The sequence below is a fragment of the Camellia sinensis genome, chromosome 15 (genome assembly GCF_055761805.1).
Source record: "Camellia sinensis isolate YWXY chromosome 15, ASM5576180v1, whole genome shotgun sequence".
Taxonomy (NCBI): Eukaryota; Viridiplantae; Streptophyta; class Magnoliopsida; order Ericales; family Theaceae; genus Camellia; species Camellia sinensis.
The window spans coordinates 33308062-33331517 of NC_138975.1; the positions used below are offsets into that span (position 1 = coordinate 33308062).

At 37.1% G+C, this 23456-nt stretch overlaps 1 protein-coding gene across 1 annotated transcript; it reads left to right on the forward strand.

Moving 5' to 3' along the window:
* The first annotated feature begins 3385 nt into the window (after positions 1-3385).
* On the forward strand, positions 3386-17337 carry LOC114298599 (receptor like protein 21-like). The gene is made up of 6 exons (XM_082908145.1): positions 3386-3580; positions 5385-5486; positions 14605-14663; positions 14755-14969; positions 15284-15799; positions 15857-17337. Exons 1-6 carry the CDS (start codon positions 3386-3388, stop codon positions 17335-17337), a joined length of 2568 nt encoding a protein of 855 aa, XP_082764271.1.
* The last annotated feature ends 6119 nt before the right edge of the window (positions 17338-23456 follow it).

Sequence of the window (23456 nt, forward strand, 5' to 3'; positions counted from 1 at the left end):
AGTCTGTTTTTGACGATCCAATAGTGGATTCCAACTATTTGGAATATTTCGGACACATCTGTATGGTCAAATTTTGCAAAGAAGATTTCAAAAATTTGTAGTTTTTATTTTGGCAATCCGAAGTGTTTTTTCGGCCAATTTGATCATTCCGGACTCAACAGCGAAGTTTGATTTTTCAAAAAGAGATCATTTTCTGTAGAGACAATTATTAATGAAGGACTCAACATCAACTTCGGGATCTATGATCAAGCTGAATGCTTCTAATTGTACAATCTAGAAGCTCAGAATAGAGGATGTCCTATATTGTTGAGGTTTGTTTAACCCCATTGAGCTTAATGGAGTCAAACTAGCAACGGAAAACAACAAACACTGGAAATGGAAGAATCAAAAAACCATTGGCCAAATCAGACAATGGATCGATCACAGTGTCTTCCACCATGTCGCCCAGGAAACTGATGCCTATGCTCTCTAGATGAAGTTAGAAAGCATGTACCAGTTGAAGACTGCTCGGAACAAAGCCCTCCTAATGAGAAGACTTGTAAATTTGAAGCTAAAAGGCAGTATCTCTGTTTTTGAACACACCAGTGAGTTTCAAAAACTGATGAACCAACTGGCAACTGTCAAAATGGAGTTAGATAATGAGATGGAAGCCCTATTGCCGCTCAGTTCTTTGCCAAACAGTTAGGAGACAGTGTTGTCCCTTAGCAACTCTGCCCCAGAAGGAAAACTGACCATGAGCATGGTTACAGATGCGCTATTTAGTGAACAGGCAAGAAAGAAAGACATAGGTAGAGATCAGTCCCATGAACTTGTTACAGAAAATAAAGGTCGAGGCAGAGATAGGGGAAGAAGCAAAAGTAGAGCATGTAGCAGAGGAAGATCTCACGACAGAGGGAAATCCAGAGAAGGTACGAGGTGACCAAAGTTCAAGTGTTACCATTGTGGCCAGGAGGGTTACATAAAGAAATATTGTTATGCCTTGAAGGGAGAACAAAAACAAGGAAATAAATAGTCGAAGACCGAAGATGGGAACACTGTAGTTATTATCTTAGAGGATATTGCATTATTCTCTGTTGAAGAAGAAAAATGCCTCCACATTTCAGACAGCGACACTGAGTGGGTGGTAGACACAGCAGCTTTTTACCATGCCACACCCCGTAAGGAGTTCTTTAGTACGTACCAAGCTGGTGATTTTGGTACAGTAAAGATGGGTAACTCCAGTTTTTCGAAGATTGTGGGGATCGACGATGTTCATATCCAAACCAAAGTTAGGTGCACGATGATGTTGAAAGATGTCAGGCATGTTTCTGATTTACGCCTTAATCTTATCTCAGGGATAGTCTTAGATCGATAAGACTATGAGAACTACTTCGACAAAGGCATGTGGAAGTTAAAAAAAGGATCTCTGGTGGTAGCCAGAAGACAGACAAGTGGCATGCTGTACAAGACTCATGTGGAGGTGAATGCAGATAGCCTCAACGCAGTAGAAGATGAGGCATCACCAAATTTGTGGCACAAAAGGCTGGGTCACATGAGTGAGAAAGGGTTAGAGATTCTGGCAAAGAAGTCTCTTATTCTTTTTACCAAAGATGCGAAATTGAACCCTTGTGACAACTGTTTATTTGGAAAGCAACATAGAGTCTCTTTCTATTCCTCATCGAGAAGACAATCAGAGTTGTTAAGCAAAGTATACTCTGATGTATGCAGTCCCATAGAAGTGGATTCTTTGGGTGGCAGAAAATACTTCTTGACGTTTATTGATGAAGCATCACGGAAGGTATGAGTTTATGTTCTAAAGACCAAAGCTGAGGTGTTCCAGCATTTTTAGACATTCCATGCTATGGTGGAAAGGAGGACTAGGTAGAAGCTAAAGTGTCTCCGAACAGACAATAAAGGCAAGTACACGTTAAAGGAGTTTGAAGCCTACTGTTCTACTAGCGGCATCCAATATGAGAAGACTGTTCCTGGAACCCCACAACACAATGGTGTAGCCGAGAGAATGAACCGAACCATTGTAGAGAAGGTCAGATGTATGCTCAAAATGGCAAAGCTGCCAAAGCCATTTTGGGGATAAGTTGTTCGTGTTGCTTGCTATTTGATCAACAGATCGCCATCAGTTCCACTGAATTTTGAGATTTCAGAAAAAGTATGGTCTGGAAGGGAGATTTTTTACTCTTATTTGAGAGTGTTTGGGTGCAAAGCATTTGCACATGTATCTAAGGAGCACAAGCAGGAGCTGGATGATAAAGCTACTCCGTGCATTTTTATTGGCTATGGAGATGAAGAGTTTGGATACAGATTATGGGATCCGAAAAATAAGAAAATCATTCGAAGACGAGATATGGTGTTTCAAGAAGGCCAAACCTCAGAAGACTTTGGGCAACCAGCCAAACCCAAAGTTGATAATATTTCAGAAATTGTTCTGAATCCTGCACCATCACAGCATGCAACTAATGAAGAAGAGCTACCGCAGCATGCAACCAATGATGTAGAGTTGCAGGATGGATTTCCAGAAAAAGAAGATCCAGAAGAAAAGGGTGTTGAGCAAGGGGAGCCATAACCCTCTCCGCCAGAGACTATTGGTCCATAGTTATGAAGATCAACAAGAGAGTCTAAGTCGTCGTCAAAATGCCCTGCTTCTAAGTATATTTTGCTTACTTATGAGGGGGAGCTAGAAGGTTTTCAAGAAGCTCAGAATCGTAAGGAGAAGAGTATTTAGTAGCAAGCTATGAAAGAAGAGATGTAATCCTTGTAGAAAAATCAGCCTTATGATTTGGTAAAACTTCCCCAAGGTCGAAAAGCACTGAAGAACAAGTGGGTGCTCAAGTTGAAGAAAGATGGCAGCAGAGCGCTAGTCAAATATAAGGCTCAATTGGTTATCAAAGTTTTCAGTAGAAGAAAGGTATTGATTTTGATGAAATCCTTTTTCCAGTTGTAAAGATGACATCCATTCGAGAAGTTTTGGGACTAGTGGCCAATTTGAATTTAGAACTTGAACAGATGGATATAAAGATGGCATTTCTCCATGGTGATCTAAAGGAAGAAATTTACATGGAGCAGCCAGAAGGTTTGGAAGTCAAAGGGAAAGAAAACTTAATCTGCAGATTGAAGAAGAGTTTCTAAGGCCTCAAACAAGTGCCAAGACAGTGGTACAAGAAGTTTGACTCATTCATGGTGGGCCATGAGTATAAGAGAACTGTTGCAAACCAATGTGTATACATCAGGAAATTTCTAGTGGAAACTTCATCATACTCATGCTCTATGTTGATGACATGCTGATTGTTGGACAAGATGCCACAGCAATTAGATCACTGAAGAAGGAATTATCACGGTCCTTTGATATGAAGAATCTAGGCCCTGCACAACAAATTTGGGCATGAAAATTATGCGTGACAGGGAAGCCAAGAAGTTGTGGTTGTCACAAGAGAAGTATGTTGAACGTGTGCTTGAAAAGTTCAACATGAAAGATGCCAAGCCAGTCAGTACTTTGTTGGCTAATCATTTCAAACTGAGCAAGAATTCTTGTCCCTCCTCTACAAAAGAAAGAGAAGAGATGAAGGCTATTCCCTACTCATCCACTGTAGGGAGTTTAATGTATGCAATGGTGACCACCTGACCAGATATTGTTCATTCTATTGGAGTAGTAAGCAGATTCCTTTCCAATCCAGGGAAAGAGCATTGGGAAGCAGTCAAGTGGATTCTAAGGTACCTCAAGGGTACAACAAAAATGTGTTTGTGCTTTAGAGATGCTAAACTAGTCTTGGAAGGCTATACGGATTCAGATATGGCGGGAGATTTTGATGGTAGGAAATCTACATCAGGATTTATGTTCACTTTCGCAGGGGGAGCTGTGTCTTGGCAGTCCAAGCTGCAAAAGTGTGTTGCTTTATCCACAATTGAGGCAGAGTATATTGACGCAGCAAAAGTTGGGAAAGAAATGTTGTGGTTAAAGTGGTTTCTCCAAGAGTTGGGACTAAAGCAAGAAAAGTTCACGGTACATTGTGATAGCCAGAGTGCCATAAACCTTGGCAAGAATTCTATGTACCATTCTCGCACGAAGCACATTGATGTTCGGTATCATTGGATACACGAAGTGATGGCAAATCAGTTATTGGAACTGATCAAAATCCATACAAATAAGAATCTAGCTGACATGCTTACCAAGGTGGTCACGAGAGTTAAACTCAAAATTTGCAAAGACATTGTTGGGATGGACTTCAAGTGAGAAGTTAGTTATACATGTGGGTATAGAGGGGGAGAATTGTTAGTTCCAACTCACATGCATGCAAAGCGAAGAGTGGCGTATGACGACTTCCACCACAAGTAAAGGAAGTCTGAGCTGAGCATCTCTCCCTTCTCGTCACATTGTTGCCATTATTGACTCTCACCAACAGATGCTAGAAATTTTGGTGGGTTTATCCCCCCCTCTCTCTCTCTCTCTCTCTCTCTTTCTCTCTCTCATCTTTGTGTATAATAGGGAGAGGGTGAATTGTATCATCAGAAATTTGAGAGACAAAGAGTTGTGAGTTGAGTGAGAGTGTTTCTCCTATTCTGCTTTGTATTTGCTCTATTTTAGAAAAATTCTCATTTCTGTCTGTGGACCTAGGCATTGGGCTGAATCACGTAAATATTTATGTCTCATTTGTATGTGTGATTGCTTGTTGATTATTTCCTTGGTGTCCCTAAGCCTAACATTTAATGGTTCTAATTTTTATGAAACCGTAAACAATGAATTGATTTTCATTTCATCACAAACTAATCCAAACTAATTTCATCCCAAACTAATCCAAACCGAATGCCCCTAAGCACAATCGTCGATTCTAAGCAAGAATTCCCCCCTCCCCCCTCCCTTTTTTTTTTTTACCATGCCGTACTTCCCTGCATTGTTGTGCATTCAAAACAACAAATTATGAAAATATCTGAATTTTTGTACTTTTTATTTAGTTATTTTTTGTATTAAATAAATTTTTAAAAAGAATTTTCACAAATTTTTAGTTTTTAAGTATATGAAGATCAAGTGAATTTAAAAAAAAAAATGACTCAAAATGTTTTTAAAAATTCACTAAAAATAAAAATATATGGAATAAAAATTCAGAAATTTATTTTTGAAAATTCCAACTCAAACAGATTTTAGAATTAAAAAAGGTCAAAAATTAAAAGATTAAAAAATACTAAAAAACAATTTTAAAGATTGACTAAAAAATAATCATATATTTCAATTATTTATATTTTTCTACTAAAACTACACTCCGTTTGTTTCGACGAAAAATATTTACTATAAAAAGACTTTTTTTTAGAAAATATTATCCATAGAAAACGTTTTCTTATGTTTGGTTGCATTCTTGAAATTAATGTACTAATGGTTGCATTACTGGCGGTGGTAGTGGTGGCAGCAAGCTAGAAGTGAAAGTAGTGGTGGTGGCGACGGCAGCGGTGGCGGCGGTGGCCATGGAGCGGCAATAGGGGTGGCGGTGGCGGTAATAGAGGTATGATGGTGGTGATAGTAGTAATCGTAATAATGAGGTAGAGATGGTAGTGGCAGTGGCGGCGGCGACGGTGGTTGTGGCCATGGTGGTGGAAGAGACGATGGTAGTGGTGGTAATGTAATGGCACGAATAAAATTTTTCGTCTTTTAAAAGTGAAAAAAATTTCCGCCCAAATAAGCTTGTCTTCCACTGATCATAAAAAAATGTTTTCCATTAAGTTTTGTTTTCCGTTATACCAAACGACTGAAAATACGGAAAATATTTTATACCCAAACAAATGGAGAAACATGTCATTTCCAAAACAAGTCTTTTTGGATTTTGAGTTTTCAAATACAATTTTTGACTTTTTGAATTTTTTGTGCTTAATATTTTTGTATTTTTAGTAATTTTTTTTATATTTTAATCAAAATTTTATACGATACATTTAAAATAGAAAAAAAAAATCAAGACAACGAAATATAAAAAAAATAGAAAACTCAAAAAATGTATTTAAAAATTCAAAATTAAACAAATGCTTAACTGCTTTTTTTTTCATCTCATAAAAAAATAAAAATAAAAAACTCACTTCAAACAAAAATAGATAAATTACAAATACACCATATAAGATTTGCTTAAAATATAAATTGTCTCCTATGATCTAATCAAATAACAGATGACTCATTTTATTAATAAATTATGAATTCAGTTAATAATTTTTAATAATATCATAACTATATTTTAATTAATAAGTCAAGTAATTTTATTATTATCTAGGAGAGTAGTTATAAATTTTATTTTTTCTAATTAATTATGTTAAATAAAAAATTCTAACAAGGGAGTACATGTAATTTCTAAAACCATAGGGACAACTTGTATTTTAAACAAATTTCAAGAGGTGTAGCCTCGTTTGGAGGTTTTTTTTTTTTTTGGATAAATTACATTGATATTGCTTGAGGTTTGTATCTAATACAATTTCCCTCTTGAAATTTAAAAAATTATATTCCCCTCTCTGAAGGTTTAAAATTGCATTGCAAAATATCCATCCCATTAGTGAGCCGTTAAGCCAGTCTAAGACCCTTTTTTTTTTTTTTTTTTTTTTATGTCAGCAACTAAACTTCACAAAATACCATTTTTAACCCCCATTTTTCTTTTCCTCACCACTCCGTTCTCTTCATTCTCTTCTCCTAAATCAACCTTTATCTTCCATCATTTTCCTTCTACTCCCCATCCATTATAGGTGGCTAACATTTACATATCCTATAGAGCCTCATCCCGCCCTCTACAATGGAGCATGATTCTATTGCCAAATCATCACTGCCTCCTATCTATAACTAGGGTTGCAAATGAGCCGAGTCAAACTTTGCTAAGTTCGAGTTTGATTGCTCGTTTATTGAGATCGAGCTCAAGCTCAACTCAGCTCGATAAGATTTTTTTTAATATTATTTATATTATTTAATATATAAATAATATATTTATTATATAATTTAAACAAAGGTAAACAAGCCAAATTTATTTGAGCTCAAATTCGGTTTATTTACTAAATAAGCCTAATATTCGAGCTCGAGCTCATCTCGAGCCGAACCGAGCCTGTTCGTGAATAGCTTAGTTCATTTGCAGCCCTGTTAACCATTTCTTATGTGATTCAAAATTGTCGATGGAAGAAAGGGTTTTGCGGTTCATGATGGAAGAAGAGGATTTCACAGTAATTGGTGTTGAAACAATTGTCAGCGGTGTTGGGTAACGGTGTGTGATTTGGGTTATAGTAGTTATGGATGTTGGTGGACAAAGGGTTCCATCTCTTGAGAGGTTCAATAGGGTATGGTCAATACAGAGGCTTCACAATGACAGTAGCAGCAATAGCTTCCACCTTTGTCTCCATCCCCACCACCATCATTGTCCACCTTTACCTCCACTCTTACCACTAAACAAACTGTTGATTTTGCTGAAATTTCTTGGTCAACGCATATGTTTCTCTCTCTTTCCCTACACATCCGACATATATAGTTGCCTAAACTAATTAGTTTCTGAAACAAAAGACAGAAAGATAGATTCATTGTGGCTCACAATAATTTATTGGGTAAAATACCAGGCGGGAAATCACAGTTTGGGACTTTCAAAGCGTGAAGTTATGAGAGAAATTTATTTCTTTGTGGACCGCCATCGGAGAAAAATTGAACAACCATTGTTTATTCGCCAACAACAACATCCTCAAATGAAACTGAGGGGAAATGGTATGATATCGATCCAATTGTATTTAAGCAAGTTTTGTTGGAACATGCATCACTTTCTTGTTTGGATTCGCTACTCCCCTTTACATCAACCCATACTAGCGAGAAAGGTGGTTTTATCTAATTGAGGGAGGTATGTATGCTAGTTATTATTTTGTTTATGATACTCTTCACAAGCTATTAAGACTTCTATATAATTAGCAATGATTTGTTTCCATGGAGAAGTATGGCAAATGTTGTGTAATAGCTATTATTTTGTTTCTGATACTTTTTACAAGCTATTAGGCCTTTTGTATTATTAGCTATTGTTTGTTTGCATGGACTAGTATGGCAAATGTTGTAACAGTGCTAGCTTCGTGCTGCTTATGAATGAAGAACAGTGAATTAGTAACCATTATTGGTTACTTATTTTTCATTTCATTTCATGCTTTAATTGGAAATATTGCTAAACCGAACCAAACCAAACCAAACCAAGCAAAGCCTTACGTCCCATCAAATGGGGTCGGCTACATGAATTCTTCTTCTCCACACGGCCCTATCAAAGGCCATTTCATTAGTCAAATTAAGTAGATTCATATCTCTATTTATAACGCTAGCCAATGTTAATCTAGGCCTACCCCGTTCCCTAACACTTCCATCTACCGTTACAGCATCGCATCTCTTCACTACTGCCTCTGTTGGTCTCCGTTGAATATGACCTAACCATCTCAATTGATTTTCTTTCAACTTATCTTCTATCGGTACTACTCCTATCCATTCCCGAATACACTCATTCCTAATTTTGTCTTGTCTAGTCTTACCACACATCTACCTTAGCATCCTCATCTCAGCCACACTCATCTTATCTACATGTTGTTTCTTGGTTACCCAACACTCCGTCCCATACAACATAGCTGGTCTAATAGCCGTTCTATAGAACTTACCTTTTAGTCTAGTGGGTATTCGTTTATCGCACAATACCCCAGATGTACTTCTCCACTTACACCATTCCGCCTTAATCCTATGGGACACATCTGCATCAATCTCTCCTATTGTTGTGATAATCGACCCTAAATAACGAAAATGTTCACTCTTAGGCAGTTCTTGGTTCTCAATCTTCACTTCTCCTTTGCTTTCATTGTTACTATTACTAAATTTACACTCCATGTACTCTGTCTTAGTTCTACTTATCCGAAATCCTTTAGATTCAAGAGCTGTTCTCCAAATCTCCAACTTTGTATTAACTCCTTCTCTAGTCTCATCCACTAGCACAATATCGTTTGCAAAAAGCATACACCATGGCACGTCATCCTGAATATTTCTCGTCAACTCGTCCATAAGTAAAGCAAAAAGATAAGGACTTAAGGTAGATCCTTGGTGTAACCCTACAGTGATAGGAAATTCATTTGTCTCTACAGCTGGCGATCTAATAGTGGTCACCACCCCTTCATACATGTCCCTAGTCACGTCAATATAATCTTTTGTCACCCATTTCTTCTCCAACACCCACCATATTATATCCCGGGGCACTCTATCATATGCTTTCTCAAGGTCGATAAACACCATATGAATGTCTCTTTTCTTTTCTTTATACTTTTCTATTACTCTCCTTAAAAGATAGATCGCTTCCATTGTTGACCTACCAGGCATAAACCCAAATTGATTCTCTGACACCTCTGTTATTTCTCGAAATTTTGCAGAGCTTGCTGACTATTGCAGTAGGGTCCTAAAAGTATGTAGAATCTGGAAATTTTGCAGAGTGTTATGCGAACCAAGAAGAAAATTTACGTACTTTACTTTACATGGTGCTTTAGGAGGTGTCATGTTATTTTGTAACGGGTGGTAAGTATGGCATTCCATTTAAGGTATGTTTAGATCATGGATTTGAAAAGGTAGAAGGAAAAGATTGGCCATAGGAGTACTTCGGGATATACTCTATATAGGATGATCTAGTACTTCACTTTACATTTTGTGGTAAAATATACAGCGTTCTATTTCAACATCTAATAAAAATAGAGCAATATTACAAATTTAGAAAAATTTACTCAAAAATTACTTAGAAATACTAATATGTGATTTAGATGCGTTTTGCACATGGCCCCCATAATACACCCTTTTAATTTTCATCACACTCCATTCTTAACCCAAATCTGAGACGGTAAGTTACGCTCCAGGCATACTAATAAAAATCAGCATGTTTGATTGTCAAATGATTTATTTATTTATTACACTCACAACTTTTTTGAGGAAAACATAACTGCAACAATATATTAACTGAAAGATACAGTACAACATAGAGCTATCACAACATTACAAAATAATAATAACGCTTCAAAACTTACATTCTACATTTACAACTTATGTAGTCGTTTAGTAATCTATATGTGCAGATTTATTGTGTATGTAACTATACAATTTTTCAGTATACGACTGGTCCCAAAACATTAATCTCCTGGACAAGGCAGCAAATTTTTGGGTAAATTATACGACTGGTTCTTTTAGTTTGAGCGAAATTTTATTTTGATCTTCGCAGTTTTAATCTACATTTTTAATTTTGTTGAAATATAGTCTCTCTCTGTCATGGATTGTTAACATTTTGAATGGAAAAAAATCGTGTACAAAACTAAAGGAATCAAAGTGAAATTCAAATAAAACTATAGCGACCACTGGTGTAACTTATTTATTACATCGATGATCCCTATAGTTTGTTTAGAATTTCATTTTGGTTTCTCTAATTTGTACATAGTTTTTCCATTCAAAATTTTAACAATAAGTGATGGAGGAATTACACTTCAATAAAATTGAAATTGTAGCATTCAAGTTATTTAAATTAGAACTTCGATAACTAAAGTGACTCTTCACTTAAATTACCTAAATTAATGATGTAATTTATCCAACATAGACTAATGGTTCAATTTATCATTTATCCTAAATTTTTCCACGATGAGAAACCTATGCTTTTTGCATACCAAACTATGAATAAGGTCAACAAAAGTGGATATGGACTTTGGTCAATATCACAAATTTAAGTAACACTCAAGTTGCTATCAACATAGTATTTAGTGTGGGTTCAATTTTCCCCCACTACGCAAGTCTAAAACGGAACTTGTGTTGAGGGGTCGATGCAAGCTCCCATGTTATAGTTTTTGGTTTGGAATGAACAACAGGACACCTTGGTGTTTTCGCCACGAGTGTTGCCTTGGATCTGCAGGAGGATGTGAGGATTTTCTTGTACCAAAAAAATAAAAATAAAAAATGTTTGGTTCATAAATTTAAGTAAAGATTTAAAAATAGGAAAAGAAAAGTTGTATGAATGTAATTATATTTTACTTATTTTTTTTATTTTCTAAATTTCTATTCAAATTCATAAACCAAACACAATTTTGGGTTATTTTGATTAAAATAGTTAAAAAGTCAAAAAATGTACTTTTATAAAAAAAATATTAAAAATTAATTTTTAAAATAGGCCTTAATGTATTAAAATTCACAATAATATGATAAATTATGTGTTAATTTTTTATTTATCACAAATTTAATCATAGAAGACATAATTTATATATTTTTAATTATTTATGATTTGAAGGAGATAACCTATTTGTCATGTCATTATGGGTTAACTGTCACTACAACAATAAACAGATTATGTGACTAATTTTGCCGACTAAACTAAATTTAGTCGCCAAAGGGGTACACATTAGCTACTAAAAATTTGTTGGTTGCCAATGGTTCACACATTAGCTACCAAACAATATTTGGTTGCCAAATGGTCACTTATTAGCTACTAAACTTTTTTGTTTGGTAAAAGTCTGCTATTTCGCTACTAAAATAATCTGTAGTGGGAATTGTCTTCACTTTTGGCGACTAACTACGTGTTAGTTGTTGAAAATATAATTTTCGGCGACTAAATATGATGTTCGTCGCGAATTGCAGAGTCTTTTGGCTATTATAATTTTTTTAATTTGTATTTATTTAATTTTTGGCTACTAATTGTGTGTTAGTCGTGGAAATGATTGGGTTTTGGCGACTATTTCAATTTTGGTTGCTAATGATTAATTATATACTGACTATAATTCAGTAGCCAAACGTGCCACAAAATTTTGGAGGGAATATTAGATTTGTCTTAAATTTATTAGCAACGAAAATTAATTTTGGTCGGTAATAAATATTTGTTTGTTTTATTTTTATTGCAAAAGTAGTTCATTTCCCTCCCTCTTGCACTCCTGCATCTGATTCTGCTTTGTCTCCATCGCCATCACTGCAAGGCTTGTTGGATCATCCCCCGAACTCCCTCCCAGGGATGTCCTCCATGTCGCCTCTCTCTCTCTCTCTTTATCTCTCTGTATCTCCCTCTCGAATTCTGCCTCCTTCTCATAGAGGCCTCTCGGTTTCCCTCTTTCTTACTCTCGCTATTTACACACACACACATACATGTACACACACAAATCATATATACACAACCTTGATTCTATATATACTCGATTATACACTGGTACACTCACGTCTCTGTCACTGGGTCTCACTCACACCTCTGCCCTCTTCTCTATAGCTTTGTCTCCATCGCCATCATCGCAAGGCTTGCTGGATCATCCCCTGAACTCCCTTCTAGGTATATCCTCCATTTCGCATCTGTCTCTCCCTCTCTCTATATCTCCCTCTCGATTTCCCTCTCTTTCTCTCTGTCTCTATTTACACACACACACACACACACACACATATATATATATATATATATATATGTGTGTGAAAACACACAGAAATCATATAGGAAATGCTGAAAATTAGGGCATTGTTATTGAAATGTGATTGAAATTAAAACTTAGGGCAATGCTTGGGGTGAATCAAGCAATTTGCCACAAAAACTATGGCAATGTCTTGTAGTAGTAGTATGTATGAAGTGTCATTGATCTTTTAGATTGCAGAGAGAATTGATTATGGTTGTCAAAATATTCTTAACTTGATTATGTTTGTGAAAATATTCTGTTTTCTTTTTAATATTTGTAAGTTTGAAGAAGAAATTTAGATAAATTTTCATAGTAAATAGCCATTGATCTTTTAGATTGTAGAGAGAATTTCTCAAAAATCAAATTCATTTATCTAATTCATGATCTAAACAGAGTCTAAATGAATAGAAGAGAGAGAGAGAGAGAGAGAGAGAGAGAGAGAGAGAAAGAGAGAGAGAGAGATAAGAATGGAAACAGAAACACGAAAAGAGGGAAGAAGCCAAAGAGATGGGATTATTGGAAGAGAGAAGAGAACAAAATGATGGGGCAGGGTGGGTGGTGGTTTTGTTGAGTGTGTTCTCCTTGGAAATGGGTCATTTTCTTTGAAAGGGACATTTGTAAATTGCTGTAAACTCACTAACTCAATGTCCTACTACTGTTGACACAATGGGCAATAGTGTCAGTATGTGAATCCATGTGAACCCACTGCCACCCTCCCTTCCCTTCCCGTGTTTTCTCTTTCAACAAAGATTATGATGCAATGTATCAATGGATCTCTCTCTCTCTCTCTCTGTTCTTGAATTTATTTATGGTTATAGGTCTCAACTGCCCATAAATTGAGTATATCCTGAAACATTTCATAAAAGTAGGTTCTTTGTTTTTCATAACAGAAGAAGAAGAACAATAGCATCAGGCATGGTTGCACAAAACATGCAACTATGGAGTAGTACTTTAAATTTTTAGAGAGCTCAATGTAATTTATCCTAACTTTGTTTTGGATTAATTGAAGGTTCAAGGTCGGTTAACTTATTCCTTCTGTCCCGTATTCACATAAGAATTAGATAAATGATGTGATCCATTCCTTATTCTCCTACATGTACATTTTCTATTTCCCTGCTTCTCTCTCTTACTTTTTTCCTTTTCTCATCCATCCTTCCATGATCCCATGATCCCACCACCCTCTCTCTTTTCTTTTTGTTTTTTTGTTTTCTCCCATTTTTATTTTTCTCTCTATTTGTTTTTTTTTTTTTTTTCTCCTTTTTGTTCACTTATTTTTATTCATATTATATGGAAAAGTCTACCATCCCTGAATTAGGAGCCAGATTTTACTGTGTGTAGTGAAGATTAAATTAATGAATTTTACAGTCCACAAATTAAATGAATTTGAGCAATTAATTATTATTTTTAAATATACTGAATACCTAATAGACTTCATAAATTTAGACCTTATATGAATCTTCAACATATTTTAATAAATTAGGACGGTTTTTGAATCTTCAACATATTTTTGTCCTATTAGGATATTTGGATTGCTCAGATCTGTTCAAATTATAAAATAATGGCTAAGATATATTTCCTCAAAAAATATTCTACAAATATATTTTCTACTTTTTTGCTTCTCTCTCTCTTACTTTTTCCTTTTCTCATCCATCCTTCCATGATCTCATGATGCAACATTCCTCCCTTTTTTCTTTTCATTTTTTTATTTTCTCCCGTTTTTATTTTTCTCTCTATTTGTTTATTTTTTTATTTTTTCCTTTTTGTTTAATATATTTTATACATATTTCCATACAATGTATGTATGGCCGTAATACACTAGAACATTATGGATACACGTACAATTTTCGTATAATTATATAAGCAAAAGCAATATTGTACGTATGCCTGTGGAAATTGTATGTATATTAGGCATATCTATCTATCTAGCTATATATTATATAAGCAAAAGTGAGTTTTTGTGAGGAGTTTTGTGAGAACTCCAAAATTTTATAATAAATTTGTGATTTTATCAAATAAAAAAGTAAATTTAAATAGTGTTGGGCATACGCTAGTATATTTATATTGTCCCTTCAATTTGGTAATCGAGGTGCTCATAAATGCAGGTTGCATTGCAACATCAAATCCAATTCTGTTCATCTCTATTTTCTTTGTTTCAATGTATTTAACATATTGTCCCTTCACTTTGGTAACAGAACTGACTTAAAATGTTAGCAATTTGGAGGTCCTCATCCTCTCATGGAATCAGCTCAATGGAACATTGCCAATAGAAGGCAAGAAATTTTTCATTTTAAGTTACATTGTTAATTTGTTTTCAAATGGAAGTCAATTCATCGTCTTTATTATTATTTTTCTAATCTTAAGATCATTTTTGAGCTCTGTTATTTTTGTACGTTCTTTTGGCATCATTTATCTTTTATTATATGTTTTGGCAGGTTTGGCATCTTTCTACCATCTGAAGATCTTGGATTTGCAACAGAATGGTTTCTATGGGAGTGTTCCTCCATTCATAGGGGCATCTTCTCTGAAAGCTTTATATTTGAATTCAAATAAATTTAATGGTTCTTTACCCATTCAAGGTAAAAATCTACCATGATGGTTTGTTAATGTAGTTGTTACAAACTAAAAGCCAGACAAAAAGAAATTTAAATAAAGATGCTAATTTGCTGGGTTTTATTTATTTATTTATTTATTTATTATTATTATTATTTAAGTTCATTGCTTTGTGCTTGTTTAATTTGTTCATCATTGATGAAAACTTTGAACTATCATTACCTTTTCTCTTAAGAGGTAGTCAATTTCTTATAATAGCAAACATTTTAAAGAGTAGCATATAAATTTCTTCTAGCATGACCAGTGAGATGGCCATTACATAAAATTGTTGCTTTTGCAGGTTTATGTGAACTGAAGAAACTTGAAGAGCTCGACCTCAGCTATAACCACATTGAAGGAATCCTTCCTTCATGCCTAAGCAATTTGACATCTCTCAGGTTGTTTGATGTTTCTGGTAACGAATTCACAGGAAACCATTTATCATCTCTGCTGGGCAGCCTTAATTCCCTAGAGTACATTGATCTTAGGCATAATCGTTTTGAGGGATTATTCTCATTTAGCTCATTTGTGAACCATTCCAAGCTTGAGGTGGTTGCAATTAAAAGTGATAATGACAAATTTGAGGTGGAAACTGAATATAAAGATTGGTTACCCATGTTTCAGTTGAAGGTCTTTGTGCTACCAAACTGTAATCTGAACAAGCACTCTGGTGATTTTCCGAAGTTTCTTCTTCACCAGAACACACTAAGTTTTATTGATCTCTCCCACAACAACTTGGAAGGTTCATTCCCAAACTGGCTACTTGTGAACAATACGAAACTGGAATATTTAAGTCTGCGGAATAACTCTTTTGTTGGTGAATTTCATTTGTCGCCATATTACAATTCTTATACTTGTTGGATGGATGTTTCAGACAATCAATTAATTGGGCATATTCAACTTAATATGGGGGAGATGGTTCCATATCTTATACACATAAACCTATCCTGGAATGCTTTTGGAGGTAGTATCCCATCCTCAAATGGTAAGATGAGAATTTTGGAGGTTCTAGATTTATCCAGTAATAATCTTTCAGGAGAAGTACCGAAGCAGTTAGTCAGAAATTGCAGATCTCTACGTTCTTTAGCGTTATCAAATAACAAATTTTATGGCCAAATGTTTTCAGATGACTTCAAATTGACTCAGATAGAGTATTTACGATTGAACGATAATCAGTTCACAGGGCCTCTGACAAATGTGGTCTTCAATTTGTCTAAACTTTCTATGTTGGATATTAGCAACAACAACATGTCAGGTAAGATTCTAGACTCGATGAATAACATGATACGTTTGACAACATTGATCATGCGAAATAATGCATTTAATGGTCAGTTCCCATGTGCACTGATTCCAAATGTGTTCATGGACATCTCTCATAACTCATTTTTGGGAACACTTACTTCTTGCTCAAACCCAAACTTGGGAGTCGTGGAGCATGTGCATTTGCAAGGGAACCATTTTACGAAATTCATTCCAGAAGCACTTATTAATTTATCAAAACTTGTGACATTGGATGTTAGTGACAACAACTTGTCTGGCAGCATTCCCCTGTCCATTAGGTTACTTGCCAACCTTAGCATTCTTATATTGAGAGGAAACCAATTGGGTGGTTCCATTCCAACACAACTGTGCCAACTGAATAAGATAAGCTTGATGGATCTTTCCAAAAACTCTTTTACGGGGTCTATACCAAGTTGTTTAAGTAATATCACATTTGGGGCAATAGGGGCTACTGATCTTGCTTTCGCTCAAACACCTTTAGAATTTTACAGCACTAGGCATATCTTCTATGTGTATGAAAATGTCCTACTTCCACATCTAGATATGGTCTTTGAGATTGGTGGCCCCGATGGCACATATGATAAAGTAGATGAAGTTGAGTTTATTACTAAGAGTAGGACTAACTCCTACCAGGCTGGCAGCATCCTTAACTTCATGTCTGGATTGGATTTGTCATGTAACAAACTAACAGGCGAAATACCTTTTGAACTAGGGAAGTTAAGTAGTGTTCGTGCACTGAACTTGTCTCACAATCTCTTGATTGGACCCATCCCGAAGACCTTCTCAAACCTTACTCAAATAGAAAGTTTGGACCTTTCTTACAACAATTTGAGCAGAAACATCCCAACAAATCTAATCAATCTAATTTTTTTGGCAGTGTTCATTGTGGCTCACAACAATTTATCTGGTAAAATATTACACAGGAAGGCACAGTTTGGGACCTTTGAAGCGAGCAGTTATGAGGGAAATCCATTTCTTTGTGGACCACCATTGGAGAACAATTGCACAGCCATTGTTGACTTGCCATACTCGCCAAAAACAGCATCCTTAGATGAAATGTCACGACCCAAATAGCCCCTAGTAGGATGATGTCATGATGGCCGGTAATCTGAGATTAGCAAGGCCTCTTACGAGGATTCACACACACACAGAGTATAAATAAGGGGCTTACAAATGCGGAAGTAGTAAATTAAAATCCAAGTGGTCCAAAAGAGCTGTGCATAGATCAAATGAAATGACATACATAATATGATTTTACAATCGGTTGATTAATAAACAAAAACACGTTACATCTTGATCAAAAGGCTTCTCAAGCCGACGTATGCAAAATACAAGTATTACAAGTCGAGAAGCATAATCTTCAAGATTGCCGACATAAAAACTAATCGAACCGACATAACATGAATCCAAAACAAGCTTGTAAAACACATCTAGGCATCGCCGCCGTCCTGCTCATCTCCTACATATATATATATATATAAAGAGGGTGAACTTGGATACTCAGTGAATGGTACAAGTAATAAAGGTTTGCATGAATAATAGCCGAAGTCTTCTCAAAACAATAAATATCATAACTTATACAAATCAAGGATGAACCAAGATCATCCATCAAATCTTTCAAAGTTCCAAGAGATGCTTACTAGCATCAACATATTTCAAAATGATGACATACTGAACAACAAACCCACGCGGTAAACCGTCAGTGGCAAAACAAGGGAATAATCGACCCGGAATTGATTAAACAAACCCACCCGCACAAGGCCGTCGGTGGCAAGAGAGATATCTCAAACAAGAGTGCTACAAAAGTTTAGAGTCCTCTAGCACAAAGGACCTATGTTACAAAGGCTTAAAGTCCTCTAACACGAAAAGGACTTGTACTGCAAAAGTTTAGAGTCCCCCAGCAAAAAGGACTTTCCAAGAATGTCATCCAAAACAAAGCTAATACTTGATACAAAAAATAGGGATAATCATTCATGCTTGATCAAATACTTTTCAAAACAAAGCAAAGCAAAGCTTATCAAAACATGATAACATAGCTTTATTAAAAATACCACTCACATAGTTCTTCGGGTGTAGGCTCAAGGCAAAGATCAAAGACCTATAATCACATGGCAAATACTACTGAAGGAACTTCAAGTAGACAAGAAGAGATGCTCAAAGATGGATATGAAATGCATTCTCAAAACAAGCTTTACATGAATGCAATGATCCCGGCATTCTTCAAAACTAAATCGAACCACACAACCACTGTTTCTCATCACGGGAAAACATGCTGGGCACCAACCAGGTCTTGGCCGAGGTCCCACACCTTCTCGCCGAGGTGTGGTCCCGACGGCCACATTCAAAAGTGAAGTCGGGAAAATCTGGGTTTCCCTTTGAAGAACATAACGAACAGGAAGATGAAGAAGATGAAGAACATGCATGCTTAAATCATGGCTTGTTATTACAAAAATCTGAGATTTCATGCTATGAGTTCGAAAACATGGACTTGGGTGCCCATACTTGAAGATCTTTAGAAGACAAACACAAAAACATGGTTCTTGATACAAACTTTCGGATCAAAACAAGACTTTTCTTCATGAACACTATCTTCTCTTTCTAAAACTAACTTTAAATCAATGCATGGCATGCAGAACAGATTCGATCGTGCAATGCAACTGGATGATCAATAAAAACAACAAGAGTAGATTAAGATTCTAACCTCAAAACTCGAACCTAACGGTTCAAACTCCAACGATCAAGCTTGGAAGTCTACTCTCTCACTCAAAACTTCTTCCTCTTCTCCCTAGAGCTTCTCTCTCTAAAAGGCACGATTTGATACAAAATGATATGTTTTCTCAACAGTCACAGACTTAACCCTCTGCCGGGACACGTGGCATTAGCTGATTGGTTCCTCACCAAAAGGTGACTGACTTGACAAGACAAGACTATGACAAAGTGTGTTCAACAAGCTTAGACAGTAAGAGCACTCCAGCAAGTGATGATCTCGGCTAAGGACAAAGCTTCGGCAAGTAGGGTAATAGTGACATCGGCTTGGGAGGACAACACTTGACTAAGCTGTGCCACACCTTGGCCTAGATGTGCCACACCTCGGTCTAGGTCATACCAATCCAGGAACAAGATCACTTAGGTGCAAGGACAACATCTCGGCCTAGATAATACACATCTCGGCCTTGGTGCTGCACACCTTGGCCTAGATAGTGACATCTCGGCCAATATGCCAGGGCGAAGATGGAGGTCAACCAAAGTGATTCCAAGGTACTGCTAAGTGTAAAAGGGGTTCAAAGGTGACTAGGCTAAGGACGACCTCGGCAACACACCAGGCAAGGACAAAGTATGCGAGCAACACTCAAGCAAAGCAAGGCAAGATTTGCAAATGCAACATGACAAGACAAGATCATACATAAACGTATGCAAGTACAACTAAGTTGGGGTGAGGGTTGTTATATCCTACCCCCCTTAAAGAAGTTTGGTCCCCAAACTTGAGTTACCTTGTTCCAGAAACAATTCTGGATGTCGGACTTTCATTTCCTCTTCCATTTCCCAAGTAGCATCTTCACCGTAATGCTCCTTCCAGTCAACTTTCACCATTGGTATCGCCTTACTTCTCAATTGTTTCACCTGCCTATTGATAATCCGTATTGGCTTCTCTTCGTAGCCTAAATCCTCATTAACTACAATCCCAAAATAGTCGATCACATGCAGTGGATCTCGAATATACTTTCTCAACATCGAGATATGAAACACATTATGGACTTGGCTCAACTCTGGCGGCAAAACAAGTCTGTAGGCAGCGAGGTTAACCTTCTCAAGAACTTCAAAAGGTCCGATGTAACGGGGTGCTAACTTACCCTTCTTCCCGAATCTTGTAACTCCTTTTATCGGCAAAATCTTTAGGAATACATGATCCCCGACTTCAAATTCTAACTCCCTTCTTCTTTGGTCGGCATAACTCTTCTGTCGACTCTGAGCAGTTTTGATTCTTTGCTGAATGAGCTTAATCTTCTCGGTTGTCACTTGGATTAACTCGGGACCAAGTATAGCTTTGTCTCCTACCTCGGTCCAGCATATCGGCGATCTGCACTTCCTTCCATACAATGCTTCATACGGCGCCATGCCAATGCTAGCTTGATAACTGTTGTTGTAGGTAAATTCCACCAATGGCAAATGTACGCCCCAACTTCCTTGGAAGTCCAATACTCATAGTCTAAGCATATCTTCAAGTGTCTAAATTGTCCTTTCTATTTGCCCATCAGTCTGGGGATGAAAAGCTGTGCTAAACCTCAACTCGGCTCCGAAAGCTCCTTGTAGACTCTGCCAAAATTTGGAAACAAACTTCGGATCTCGGTCTGACACAATGGACATCGGCACTCCATGAAGTCTAACAATCTCATTCACATACAATAAAGCAAGTTGATCGGCGTTGAAGGTGGTCTTAACAGGCAAGAAGTGTGCTGACTTAGTTAGTCTATCCACGATAACCCAAATCGAATCCATACCCTTTTGTGTCTTCGGAAAACCAACCACGAAGTCCATGGAGATGTGTTTCCATTTCCACTCAGGAATCGGCAAAGGTTGGAGAAGCCCTGCTGGCCTTTGATGTTCTGCTTTCACTTGTTGACAATGCAAACACTGGGACACAAACTCGGCTATTTCTTCTTTCATATTCGGCCACCAAAACGTTTGCTTTACATCCTGATACATCCTGGTGTTCCCTAGATGAACAGCAAATTTGGAACCATGAGCTTCCTGCAAAATTTTTCTTTTCAACTCTGGGACCTCGGCCATACACAATCTTCCTTCAAACTTGAGCACTTGATTTTCAATGGTGTACCCTGATCTCGGGTTTGTGATAATCTCATCGGCTACCTTCTTGAAGAATTCATCCTCCATCTGTCTTGTCTTTACTTCCTCAACAATAGTCGGCTCCACTGAGATCGTGGTTAGGCAGGCCAAATTTCCAACCATCTTTCTGCTCAAAGCGTCGGCTACGGTATTAGCTTTACCTGGGTGATATTGAATTTGCATGTCGTAGTCTTTCAACAACTCAAGCCATCTTCTCTGCCTCATATTCAATTCTTTCTGAGTGAACAAGTACTTTAAACTCTTATGATCTGTAAAAACCTGACAAGAAGCTCCATACAAATGGTGACGCCAAATCTTCAAAGCAAACACTACGGCTGCTAGTTCTAAATCATGGGTAGGATAGTTCTTCTCATGTGGCTTCAACTGACGAGATGCATATGCTATGACCTTACCCCCTTGCATTAATACACAACCCAAGCCCTTATGCGAAGCATCACTATAAACATGAAATTCTTCATTACCTGATGGTAGTACAAGAACTGGTGTTGTGACTAACCTCGTTTTCAACTCCTGGAAGGCTGATTCGTTATCCTTAATCCATTCGTAAGCTGCTCCCTTCTTAGTCAGTTGTGTCAATGGAATTGCAACCCTTGAGAAATCCTTCACAAACTTCCTGTAATAACCTGCCAATCCCAGAAAACTACGAACCTCGGACACATTAGTCGGCCTCGGCCAATTCACAATGGCTTCAATTTTACTAGGATCGACCGAAATACCCTCTCCATCAATCACATGGTCCAAAAATGAAATAGTGGAAAGCCAAAACTCACACTTGTTAAACTTAGCATACAATTTCCGTTCTCTCAAAGTCCATAAGGTAAGTCTCAAATGATCCTCATGCTCAGCTTTACTCTTAGAGTAGATCAATATATCATCAATGAAGACAACCACAAACTCGTCTAGATATGGCTTAAAGACTCTGTTCATCAAATCCATAAATGCTGCAGGGGCATTGGTCACTCCAAAAGGCATTACTAAAAATTCGTAGTGGCCGTACCTCGTTCGAAAAGCGGTCTTCTCAACATCCTCGGCTTTAACCTTAAGTTGATGGTAACCCGACCTAAGGTCAATTTTAGAAAAGACTCGTGCTCCTTACAACTGATCAAACAAATCATCTATCCTCGGCAATGGATACTTATTCTTAATGGTTACCTTATTTAGTTCCCGGTAATCAATACAAAGATGAAGTGTACCGTCCTTCTTCTTAACAAACAATACGGGTGCTCCCCAAGGTGAAGTGCTCGGCCTAACAAAACCCTTGTCTAACAACTCTTGTAGTTGCAGTTTCAATTCCTTAAGCTCGGCGGGGGCCATTGTATAGGGTGTTTTAGAGATAGGCTGGGTTCCCGACATAACGTCAATAGTAAATTCTACCTCTCTATCAACTAAGTGACCAGGCAAATCATTAGGAAAGACATCAGGGAATTCATTAACAACCGGAACATCGGCTAACTCAACACTTCCATTTAGATTACGTAGTACACTACACAAATAACCATGACACCCTTTTTGGATCAACTTATAGGCTTTCATGGATGAGATTAAGTAAGGTGGGGACACTACTCCTTTACCCTGAAACGTAACCTCGGCTAGGCTTGGGGGTTTCAACGTGACACTTTTAGAAACACAATTTATGGATGCGTGATTTGCTACTAACCAATCCATTCCCAATATAACATCAAAATGGGTTATGTCCAATGGCATCAAATCAACTAATAACTCAACATTCTTAATCACGATAACACATGCTCTATAAATGGATGCAACAATCATAGATCTCCCAGATGGAGTAGACACAAATAACACATAATCAAGGGGTTCTAGTTTCCTATTAATCTTCTCGGCAAACTTAGCAGATACGAATGAATGCGTAGAACCCGAATCAACCAATATATATGCATCTTGAGAGCAAATTGGGAGTATACCTGACACCACTGTCTCAGCATTCTGAGTGTCTCCTGGTACTAGTGCAAAAACTCTGCCCTGCCTCATCTGTCCTTTCCCGACGTTACCTTTCTATACGGAACCCGAGGTATTCTCGCCTTTCTTGCTATCATCAGTCTTTGTCTTAGGACAGTCTCTCACATAATGACCTATTTCACCACATTCATAACAAGCTCCAGACGCCCGACAACAGACCCCGAAATGTGGCTTCCCACAACTTGAGCATGTCGGCTTAGTACCACTTTCCTGCCTTGGGTTGCTCGAACTGCCAACATTTGCTTTCTTCTTGGTACCAAATTGTGCTCGGCGATCGTCGTAATTCTGCCTCTTTCTCTGGCTGTCTCTTGAACTTTGGTACCTGTTCAAGTTAGTTTCAGCCAGAA